The sequence below is a fragment of the Sorex araneus genome, chromosome 4, assembly GCF_027595985.1.
Source record: "Sorex araneus isolate mSorAra2 chromosome 4, mSorAra2.pri, whole genome shotgun sequence".
Classification (NCBI taxonomy): domain Eukaryota; kingdom Metazoa; phylum Chordata; class Mammalia; order Eulipotyphla; family Soricidae; genus Sorex; species Sorex araneus.
Window position 1 is genome coordinate 179,414,690 of NC_073305.1, and position 12,307 is coordinate 179,426,996.

General features: G+C 42.2%; 1 protein-coding gene across 17 annotated transcripts in view; it reads right to left on the reverse strand.

The window, feature by feature from the left end:
* SYNE1 (spectrin repeat containing nuclear envelope protein 1) overlaps positions 1 to 12,307 on the reverse strand; it is a 561,745-nt gene that overhangs the window by 358,522 nt on the left and 190,916 nt on the right. For all 17 annotated transcript variants that reach the window (XM_055134197.1, XM_055134196.1, XM_055134206.1 and 14 more), the window contains 6 exons: positions 11,855 to 12,007; positions 9,494 to 9,637; positions 6,968 to 7,141; positions 4,200 to 4,358; positions 3,767 to 3,931; positions 1,703 to 1,837 (listed from right to left, as the gene is read on the reverse strand). In XM_055134197.1, the coding sequence (XP_054990172.1) occupies positions 1,703 to 1,837; positions 3,767 to 3,931; positions 4,200 to 4,358; positions 6,968 to 7,141; positions 9,494 to 9,637; positions 11,855 to 12,007 (930 nt within the window). The remainder of the gene's footprint in view (positions 1 to 1,702; positions 1,838 to 3,766; positions 3,932 to 4,199; positions 4,359 to 6,967; positions 7,142 to 9,493; positions 9,638 to 11,854; positions 12,008 to 12,307) is intronic.

Here is a 12,307-nt window from a genome sequence, read left to right on the forward strand (position 1 = left end):
GCCGTGCAGGCAATTTTTAAAATAATATAAATTTAATTCATAGTAGAAAAAAAGATCAAAATAGCTAACCAAGAAACAAATCTGATTATGAGCTGGAGTGTACAGGGGAAGAGGTATTTGCTAGCACACAGCCTGGTTACACCCCTTGCACTGCAGATGATCCCATAAACACTGCCAAGAGTGACCCCTAAGCACAGACCCAAGAGTCGCCTTAAACACTGCTGGGTGCAGGTCCAAATAAAAATGAAAGTAAAAAAAAAGAAAAAGAAAGAAATCTTATTGTTGAGTGCTACAGAAAATCAAAAGCAAAATTCAGATTTCTTTAAGAATCATCTTTAATGAAACACTGAATTCTTTCAATTATGTCATTTTTTAAAATGTGGTCCTATAGCTCTGTGTGTGTGTGTGTGTGTGTGTGTGTGTGTGTGTGTGTTCTCACTGTGCTCATTATTTTGACCAATGTTCCTGGGACCAAAATAAATAAATAAATAAGTAAACAAAACCCAGAAAACAACATAAACTGGTGGTGTGTGTGTGTGTGTGTGTTTGTAATTTTCATCTTTGAGACCCAATGACTTCACCTGCTGCCTCTCCACATGCCTCCTCAAGTAGGATAACAGAGTTCTGTTTTTATTTTTCTTTTATTTTTCATTTTTTTGCTTTTTGGGTCACACCCAGCGATGCACAGGAGTTACTCCTGGCTCTGCTCAGGAATTACCCCTGGCGGTGCTCAGGGGACCACATAGGATGCTGGGATTCGAACCCGGGTCAGCCGCTTGCAAGGCAAACGCCCTACCCACTGTGCTATCATTCCAGCCCCCAACAGTGTTCTGTTTTTAGAGCTACTTCCCCAAACAGCAGACCAGCAGTCTAACCTTCTGATAGAGTCAGCACTCACACTCAAGTGAGGCTGAGTCCATGGGTCATAGCCTCCCCTCCCCGTATCCAGTCAGGCTTTATTTCTCTGTCCTGCTTGGTCAGCCCCATCCCACCATCTCCAAATCTCACCTCAAAACTACTCTTGCTCCCTTCATTTCCCATCTCTAAGAGTGTCCAACTGTCTTCTTCAAGCTTTTCATAAAAATGTCGCTCACACTTTCCTGGACTGAAATGTATCTTATACCTGTACTGTTTTTCCATGCATGATCACCCCTACATATCTAAGATTTATATTATTTTAAGTATCTAAGATGTGGGTGAGAAATGATTGTTTTTTCATCATTGAATCCATAACCAAGAAATGTTTTCACTCATATTTTTAGAACAAAATGATCTCAAGTTAATGATTAATTCCCCGAGAAATCCAAAAATATGCCTATATGGACAGCTAGCATTAATTATAATGATATAAATAGATTTTTGTGAGCTCCCTAGTGTACCCAACATAATTTACCCCAATGACAGGAGTTCACTAAATGTTGCTGGGTAAAATGTTTTTGTTTTTCCATGTTGGCCCCCCTCCCCTTTCCAATAAGCAGGACATAAGAGAGTGTGGAAGTAATATGATACAATTTAGGTTATTGAAAAGTATGAAAAGCAGGAATAGCAAAATTCCATCACATTTAACTCTAATCCGTATTTTTGCTTTCCCACGGGAGAAAGACTTCTGGCGACTTCCCATGAACTTTTACATTTCTGGTCCCTTCAGCTTGGCCACCACATCACTCTCGACACACAGTGCTCCCCTGGTGTCCTGACTCACCTTCCACTGTTTGTGGAGCTTCCGCACAGCTTCCTGCAGGCCCTGCTGCTCCTGCTCTGGGAGAATGTCTGTGAGCTCATCACAAGCTTTCAGGAAAGCATTCAGCACCCTCTGGTCCAGCTGACTGAAAAACTCCTGGCAGGAGAGTGGGGGAAGGTGGGCGCGTCAGAAAGTGTCAGGAAGAGGCAAAGGGGGCATCAGACATACAGGGATGTGACGCCCTCTCTAAACAGAGCACTCAGCAGCAGCCTTCTTGAAATACTCTCTGATTTTTCTTTTTTCTTTCAGGGATAAACTTGAATCATCAAGAAGGGTTAGAAGTCACCACTGATATGATTCAACTAGCCCCTTTTACTTTTATTTTACAGAATCTCTTTCATTTCTAGAAGGCCGCTATGAGTCCCTCAGTGGTAAATTCAGAGGGCAGAGTGGAAACCAACCCTTCTCACAAGTCCTCCTTCACCATCTGCAAAATACTCCAGCCTTCTTGGCTCATGACAAGCGATTTGCACATTCACGCAAATGCACACATAAACAACTACAATCTGGAGTAAACTGATCCTCCTCCAGCTCCCCCAATTCATAGGTTAATCCTGCAACATGATGTTTCAAAATGGTGCCTGAAGGAGGTGATGAGAACAAGTCAGAGATGTGGGGACCTTCTAACAAGATGCATCGTTAGAGGAGACTCGCATCAGAAGGTCTTGCTCTCTTTTCCCCTGCTCATCAGGACTAAATCATGAGTGAGATGGTGGCCATCTGCTCACAAGGAACAGGCTTCCCTCCAGAACCCCACCATGTGCCTTCATCTCAGTTTCGGTCTCCAGCACCAGGAGGAAAACCATCCAGGATGCGGGTCTTGTCCGGTCAGCTGTGGCACACTGATCCTACATGTGTGCACACAGACATATAGCAACATCTCATAGAGTCTCTACATATACAGGGCTACTTGAGGACACTTGTGATTCAAAACAGAAAGTGGCGCGTGGTGGAGTGGTTGAAACTGAATGGGATGTGAGCAGACAAGAACTCCACGATCAGTGGACTCCACAAACACACTGTATTCATCATTTGGGAGCATGTGTTAGGTGAATGGACTGGAGCAATAGCACAGCGGGTAGGGCATTTGCCCTGCATGCGGCCAATCTGGGTTCAATTCCTCCATCCCTATCGGAGAGCCCAGCAAGCTACCAAGAGTATCTCACCAACACGGCAGAGCCTGGCAAGCTACCTGTGGCATATTGGATATGCCAAAAACAGTAACAAAAATTTTCTCAATGGAGATATTACTGGTGCCTGCTTGAGCAAATCAATGAAGAACAGGATGACAGGTGAATAGACACGTGAATTTCAGGAAAACTCTTTCCAAATACCTGAGCTTAGAGGGCCCATCATTTCAATACATCATTCTGCAGATTGCGGACATTCTCAATGATATAATTTAAACATGCAAGATGAACAAGAAGAGGACCTTGAGCATCAATCAAGCTCAGGATATGAAATCTACAAGACTATATGGTAATGGCTGGAGTGATAGTACAGTGAGTCGAGCATTTGCCTTGCACACAGCTGACTGATGTTTGATCTCCATCATCCCATATGGTCCTCTGAGCACCTCCAGGAGTAATTCCTGGGCTCAGAGCCAGGAATAACTCCTGAGAATCATCAGAGGTGGCCCAAATGCCATTGAAAAAAAGACTATGGTAGATGTCAGGAACGGACATAAAGCTTTAGACAGCTGCTCATCAGTGTCTCTTAAGAGGAAGCTCTTGATTACCTAAGACTTTCTTAGATAAATATGGATTAGTCATTTGGACACCTGAAATTAGACTTTGAGTCCCCTCTCCCCCCGGCCTCCAGGCTTTAGAGCAGCCCAGCGTGAGGTAGCAACCACGTTGTACTTGAATTTTGTTGGGTTATCACTTCCTGAGCTCTCAAACCATTCCTCTCTCTTTCTCTCTCCAGTTCCTTAGATCTCACTCTCCCCCTCAGACATACCCCCACCAGACTGTCATATTCTTTGAAACTCTCCCCCGGATCACATGCCCGAGTCCTTAAGCTCACAGTGTGTTTCTTCAGAAGCTCCTCTGGGTTCCCCTTTTCCTTCAAACCCTCCTGAGCAATCCGCAGCACCTTCTCCAGCTCAGCTCGAGACTCTTCAAATTTCTTCATCAAGCGACTGTTGGTTTCCACATGTTTCTTCCAATCTCCAGTCTTCTTGACCATATTCTTGATTAAAAAAAAAAACACATAAGGAGACGCATCATTCTCATACTGAAAGCGTCATTTTGTTAGAGTGCGGTTTTTTTAAAGAAACATTTGGAAGGGTGACATTATCTTCTGATGAGAATAATAGACTGCTTGAATATTCATGAATATTAAAATCAGAAGTAAAATGATTTCCAAATACCAGAAGGTGGGAGTGAAAACAAGGCCTGTGACAGGTGCCAGGCCTATTTCTTTGTTACTCTGTCTCCACAGCAGGAAGGGGACTTACCTGAAAAGCAACATGGACATCTGCCATCTGTCTCTGAAGCTTTGTCTGGTCGAAATGCTTTAGCCTGTTGCTCAAGGTCACAAACTTCTGCACACTTTGACTGCCTTTCTCTATCAAGGCCATGGTCTTCTTACAGCCTTCTTGGCAAGCTAACAGTTCCTGCCAAAAAAAAGGAGAGGAAGGGAAATTCTCAAAAGTATTACTGAGAGCTTGAGAGAGAAGGACTTATAGTTACAACATAAACAACTTGACAAAGCTTTTAGATTTTTTAACAATGAGGAGATCAAAAGAACAAAGAATTAGTTCTTTCCAAACGAGCTCAGTTTTAAGCTCTCAACGAAGTCATTTTTTATATAATGGATTTCAATGCCATTTGAGGTTTTATTTTTGATAATTTTCTATATTGCATCTCTATCTTGTTAACCTTCAGATAAATGATAAGAAACAAGTTACAATTCTTTTTTTAGTGCCAGTGTGTCTACAATCAATTAACTAGAGATTTGTTGAAAAGCAACAGAGAAATTAATCTCCATATTAGTTTTTAGTTGAATTAAAGAAATGTAACACTAATACACATTACACTTAATAAAAGAGACACACCAGGGGCAGTGGAGCAATATTACAGTGGGTAGGGCATTAGTCTTGCACATGGCCAACAAGGGTATGATCCCCGGCACCCCTATACGGTCTCCCAAGCCTCATCAAGAATGACCCTTAAGTGCAAAGCCAGGAGTCAGCTCTGAGAACAGCTGGGTGTGGCCCCCAAAGTAACTAAATAAATAATAGAGATGTTCCCAGACTCAGTATAATTGATAATGTGTATTTTATAATTTGTGTATCCAACAATTTGTGTGATAATGATTCACATATTCTCTCTCTTTTTTTTGTGGAGGGGACACCCAGCAGTGCTCAGGGCTTACTCCTAGCTCTGAGTTCAAGGATCACTCCCCATGGTACTGTGTCTGGGACACCATGTGGGGTGCAAGGCAAGCACCAGCCAATTGTACTGTTGCTCTGGCTCCTTTTTGCATATCCATAGCATACTCTTAGATTTCCTAAGTTAAGAATGTACTGGGCCCAGAGGCCAAACACAGAAGACAGTAAAGCAACAGGCCTGGTAAGGATTTGTGCACGTTTCACTCTGTGGGCCTAGAAGACCTGGGCACCTCCATATCTCACCCCAGCCTGGCCTCCTGGCAACTTGGCAGCCAGCAGTGTGGAAATGAAGCAGGCCAGCCCAAGAGGGGCAGACAAGTATTTTTGCACCTGAATTTACAGCATTTGCATTTCCACATCCTCAAAATGATTTCCAAGTGCTCATTTGGAGTCTAGTTTTAGCAATCTAGAGGCAAATGATTTTTGTTTTGCATCAGAGAAACAGAACCAGGATGCAGTGCTTCCTGTGAAGGATTTAGGAAGCCAACGGAGTAATACACATTTTAAAACGATGAAATATTTTTCATGTTTCTAAACCATTTCACATTATTTTAATCATGGAGAAATTCTTTGACGGCAACCTGGAGCAATCTGAGTGGGCGAAAAATGACAGGATGATGGAAGATTGGACATAGTTTATATAATAGGAGCAGTGATTAATGTGGCACTTGGAGGTATCATCAACCATACTGGTTTTACTCTCATAAAATAAAAGAAAATACTGTTTCCAGTGAGAGCGTACATGCTGCATGTTAATCTCGTTATAGGATATCTAGTGTGACGTAGACAGGTCTGTTCAGATGCAATCACCTCCACTTGGAGGCTTTCTCTAGAAGATCTAAGGTCACCGTTCTCTACCTTGGAGGCTGGGGACAGCAGGGCACAGGACTCTAGGGTCATTCCCCATTCACCAAGCCAGTAGCACTGTCTGGTCCCTGCAGTGATGGGGGCCACAAGGCTGGCCCTAGTAGTGCTCGTTTCACTATGTGGTATTGGGGTGCCAACCTGAGTCAGATGCATGTGCCTCTAACCACTGCACCATCTCCCTGACCCAAAGCTCTCTCCTCGAGAGATGCTGTCGTCCTGCTAAGCATCCACTTCGATTCATGGGGTAGTGAGTCTTTTGCCTATTACCTTCACCCTTCTTCGAACGGATGATAAACCGACTAGTATAATAAACCGACTGAGTCAATCCATGAACTGCGCGACTCACAGGAGAACACTTTTCTGCACACAGTTCTGCTTTTGTGAAAAAGAGGCCACGGTAATGATGGCCACATCAGAGACACGTACAGAATTAGATGACTGCATAGACTCGCCGAGCCCTAAGGGCAAAGGGAAAATTCCCTAAGACTTAAGATATGAACTGTGCTATAGAAATGGTATACAATGATCTCTTTATTTAGAAATATGTCTAGTCTCTCTATGTTAAGGACAGAAATATCCCCAAGTATGTCATTCTTTAATAGGGGCAGCTTCTAACAGGGCTCACAGTGCTCTGACCCATACTGATGGCCTAATTATTGGGATTCAAAGTCAGTGAGGAAATGCTGTGTGGGCCCACTGGGGCTGAGCGGCCACTGGCAGTGATCATGTTTAATATTCTATACATGAGACACATCTGGTAGGGACCATATATAAGTATTTGCATAGGGTTAGGTAAATGTATGGATAGGGTTATTGACTTCGGACAAGACAGGCATTTTTGTTTTGAGTCGCCAGGACTATTCTAGAAAGTCACTTCTTATTCTAACTGAACTTGTGTCACTTGAAGCATCTTCCTCTGACAACACAGGTTCACATTGATTTCAAGGGGGGCTTCTTTCCCTTACCTGATGCTTTTGTTTGAAAAGAGCACTGGATTGGGCCTCACGTTCAAGAACCGTGATAATTTCGTTGATCTTCCCGAGAGACTCATAGAAGAATGTCATCTGCTTCTCTAGTTCCTCCAATGGAACCAACAGCTGCTGAGACTCAGAAAGGAGTGGGGAGCAACATTCCTTAACCTTTAAAAATACAAAGAGAACAATTCCATTGGCCACCAAGAAGCACCTGGAGCTCAGGGCCCTGACGCTGGGCCTCAGGAACATTTTCCCTTGTGAGAGTCTCATTAGCGAACATGGAGCGCCAGAGACTTCCCTGTCATGTCTTATGGACTGTTAGATTTTGACGTCAAAGAAACATTATTGTACCAGACAGGCATTACATAAAAGATTTTGAGTTCTCTCAGGAACATTTGTCCAACTAGCCCATCTGGATTGAACTTCCCCATTCCATTTTATCAATTATACAATCCATTTTCATTCATATTGGCTTCAGAATCTAACTGAGGAGAGGCATAGCTTTCATTAGGAGATGAATGTGTGCCTTCCGACATTTTTTTTTAAAGAGTGGTCCCTCTTGAGCCCTTAACTCTGGACAAACCGATAAATATGCTGTCTCATTTCTCCAAGGCATATCTGTGCCTTCAGCCTCCCCCTTGCTCAGTTGCTCTCTGTGAATGCACTTCCTACTCCTCCCAAATGCTTCTTTCTGGGACCATGTTCTTCTTTGAGGTTCCCACGCTAGGGACTATCTCCCGAGTGAGAAGCACCAGAACCTTCATCTGTCACTTGTAGTCTAAGACAGATTGTTGCTTTATCCACTTGTATCATCTCTGTCTTCATGAGGAGACCGCAATGATTGTTTTCCAGACAGCATCTGTCTTAATTAGTTATGTTGAAATCCAAGACCACACTTTTCTGCAAGAACTTCCTGATCCAGCCTCCCTTTCATTTCATTTCACCTATAGTTGTTCCCAAAGAACTATTAATGCTCTTGGAAACCAAGGAAGGAGCAAAGTACTTGTTGAGAGATAATTTTCCCCCTTCATTTTCTCATGTTCTCAGATATTCTGCCTAGAGGATAAACTCACCAAAACAGTGTCATCCCTGTACTGCGGCAAGACTCACTACTAAACCCATTCTAGAAAATCTGTTAAGATAAAATATCAGGACATTGCACCTCTTTCCTAGATGTAAGAGAAAATTTATGAAGATATTATATTTGAAGTAGCAGTGAAAATTTAAAAAAAAACAAATGACTGGCCTATGTATAAAAAATAAAAACGACTGGTTTTGTTCTCTCTGAGGTTTCCTGAATCACCAAACCTCACCCAGGATATACAGCCACGCCCATTTGGGTTCTGAAGTTTATCAAGATTTGAAGGCCACCCAACTTAAATGTTGAACAAATTGTACTCAATATTTGGAAACTATTTAATTTGATTGTTAAAATAAAAATTATCAAAAATTGACATTCTAGAGGCCAGAGGGGAGTGCATTTGCCCTGCATGCAGCCGACCCTGTTTGCATCCCTGGCATCCCATATGGTCCCCTGAGCACCACCAGGAGTAATTTCTGGATGCAGAGCCAGGAGTAAACCCTGAGCATCATGGGTGAGACCCAAAAAGACAGAAACAACTAAGAGCCAACATTCTAGCACAAATACCAGGTGCCAGTTTGCCAAAGATCAGAGTCCCTCCACTGCTGACTCCTTTGCTTGCCTGTCACTTGTTCCCAACTGTCGCTTTCATCCAGACTCCTCTAACATCAACTGTTGTTCTTGCTTCCTTTTCCTTTCTTTCCTAACCCTTCTACTTTCTTTCTGGGCTTTTTTTTTTGTCTAATCCTGCCTGCTTTTCACCAGAAGTTAACTATCAAAATGGACCTTGCAAACTGCTGTCTTGACCAAATTCAGCTTTAGATGGATATTTTAAAACCCCAATGGAATTTCCAAAATATTAAGAAAAAAATTTCAACAGAACAGAGTTTCTGTGTAATACTTGACACTCATTGACTGTCCTGCTCTCAGTGGCTTCCGTGCCTGTGTTTTGAACTGAACGCAAGCTCTTCCAAGGTGCAGAGGCCAACACTTTCACAGCTCTGTGGCTTCACAAGAAGAAAAAGATATCATAAGGCCTCTCAGAGTGGAGGTTCGCCAACTAAATTTCAAGAAAAAGCACATTTGGGAATTCTAGCTCTTTTAAATATATAAATTCCTTCTCCCCACTCTATTTGTCATATGACACTTAGCAGCTTATCTAATCTCAACCCCTGCCCCCATTAAAGACCACCTTTCACTTCAAATACAGTTAGGAGTACTTCTAAATTCACAGAGGTAATAAATGACATCCATTTCATTGTTTTGTCCTAAAAAGCCACAATACCAGGACTCCGTGATGGAGTCCATCAACACCCCCCACAGGAATCAAGAGCAGAGTACCTAACAAGAGAAGGAAATGCTCTTGAGATGGGGGAGGGGAGAGGCGAGCGGAAGGTGGGCTTGATTCCCACCCGGTGTGGCCAACGTTTTCTCACCTTGGCAAGCTGCTCTTTGAGCCCGGTCATGGTGGTCAACATCTCCTTGGCCTCCTCCTGAGAGCTCTCTTTGGTGATGAGGTGAGCCGTCTTGGTGATGATCTTGTACTGTGCATCCATCAAAGGCGCCCTCTGCTCAATATCCTGCATGAATCCCCGAAACAGTCAATTGACACATGGCACAGTGCCTTTCATTCAGAGACTGCACAGAAGGCTGGGCAGAAGCTCAGCAAACACTCTTTGAAACCCCATGCTCCTAACCAACTTCTGGAGAGTCAGGGGTCCCCCACTTCCTGTAGATCTGGTTTACAATCATTTGGTTTCTATTAAAGACCAAGAGGTTAAAATGCTGCCTTGCACATAACGTCATCTCTTGTCTGAGTCCTGCATCCAGTACCACTGGGGGAGACCCCGAAGCATAGAACCAGGAGTAGCCCCTGACCACGGGGTCTGGATGTGAGCCAAGCCCAACAAATAAAATGAATCAAAATAAATGATCTGGAACTGTCACTGTCATCCCGTTGCTCATCGATTTGCTCTAGCGGGCACCAGTAACGTCTTTCATTGAGAGACTTATTGTTACTGTTTTTGGCATATCAAATAGGCCACGGGTAGCTTGCCAGGCTCTGCCATGCGGGCGCGATACTCTCGGTAGCTTGCCGGGCTCTCCGAGAGGGGCGGAGGAATCGAACACGGGTGGGCCGCATGAAAGGCAAACGCCCTACTGCTGTGCTATCACTCCAGCCCTGGAACATTATTTATTTTTACTGAACAAGAGAAATGAAGGGCTCCACCGGGCTGGTTCCCTGGGAGCAACTTTACTCAGGCTGAGTTAGTATTCGATCACCCCATTTTACAATATGCTCATGAGACTTTAGCTTTTCTGCATCATTTTGTGTGATTTGGTAGTTACTTCATTTTATTTATTTTTTTGGTGAAGAAGGTAGTTTTTATTGAAACTTATTTAGAAACATATGAGGGGAGAGAAAGAGGGAAATATGTGTTTAAGAGAAAATGCAGGCTTCTTCAGAGTGGAAATAGGCCAGTAAAAAAACACAGGGACCAGCAATGGGGCCAGCATTCAAGGGATAACCTGGGTTTGAAGGGCAAGCAAATTAACTTGCACATTTATTTGTTACTATTTTTTTCATTTGTTTTTGAGCCATACTTGGTCATGGTGCTTGGGGCTTACTCCTGGCTCTGAACTCAGGGATCACTCCCAGTAGGGTCAGTGGACTATGTGGGATGTGGGACTCAGGTTAGGGACATATGCAAGGCAAGTTCCCCACCTGCTGTGTTATTGTTCTGGCCCCTTGTAGGTTATTTTTGCAGTCTGAGAGTGCTCAAACATTTATAAACTTATAAACAGCTTCACAGACTGTCTAATTTGAATAACGGGAAAACCTGTATACTATTCACTGATCCTTTCATATGCATAAAAAAACCTTTCCTCTAAAATGAATAAAACCCTGAAATTGTCATAAAATAAATTAAATAACTTTTTATATTTTATAAAATAAATATTAATGCACAAAAAATATTAATGCACATACTATACAAGGTAAATACATGTTAAAACTTTGTGGTAGTTCATCTAACTTAAAAATTACACAACATACTTTTTCTATTAAAAACTAATGAATCATCATTATACAATTATATAAATTAGAGATAACAGGATAAGTAAAAATTAAATTACTTATATTCCTTTCAACTTTTTAATTAAGCTCCTTTACCGTACCTATTTAAACAGTTTTTATTAAAAAATGAGTTTTTGCTTTTTTTTTTTTGCTTTTTGGGTCACACCCAGTGATGCACAGGGGTTACTCCTGGCTCTACACTCAGGAATTACTCCTGGAGGTGCTGGGGGACCATATGGGGTGTTTGGAATCGAACCTGGGTCAGCCGCGTGCAAGGCAAACGCCCTACCCGCTGTGCTATCGCTCCAGCCCCAAGTTTTTGCTTTTTTTTAAACAGCACATTGCAATAAGTTTATATGCCATTAAATATTCTTCCAATATATCATGCAGACTACTCAAAATATGTAAATAATAAATTTAGCCAATCCTTATTATTGAAGGGTTTTATGTGGGATTATTATTTATAGGTACCTCCCATTTTATCCTATTGTTTTATAATCTAACTATAAAAACTTGTCTTCAAATTCAAAAGCTAACTTGAAGGAAGTTTACATTTACTTTTTATGAGAGGTACAGACCAGAATGGGTACACATATTAAAATAATGATCGAGAGACATGAAAACATGAAAAGCTCTTTTACGAAGACCCTGGTAACTTCCCCAATCTTTACTTCCATTGAACAATAGGTTTTTCACCTCGTGATCCAGAAACCTCCTTTACCTCCAAGTCCTGAATGAATAACTTGACATTCATAAAAGAGACTTCTAAGGGTTCCGAAAATTTTCTATGAGCTTCAGTTGCAAAATCAGTCAGGGTATTGACACACTCAGAATATTCTTTCTTCATTCTGTCCATCTCATCAGCTCGAGCATACTGTAAAGTAAAACAGAAACGACGACATTGAAAATCACTGTGCCGATCGTACAGACTTGGGAGTTGTAGGTGAAAACTAATTTTAGAGAGAGGGAGAGAGTGAGAAGGAAAAAAGAAGAAGAGTGGGCAGGGGCAGATGAGGAGGGTAGACGGAGGGAAACTGGGGGCACTGGAGGTGGGAAATGTACACTGGTAAAGGGATGGGTATTGGAACATGATATGACTGAAACAATTATGAACAACCTTCTAACTATGATTGCAATAACCTTGTAATCACAGTGATTCAATTTTAAAAAAAAT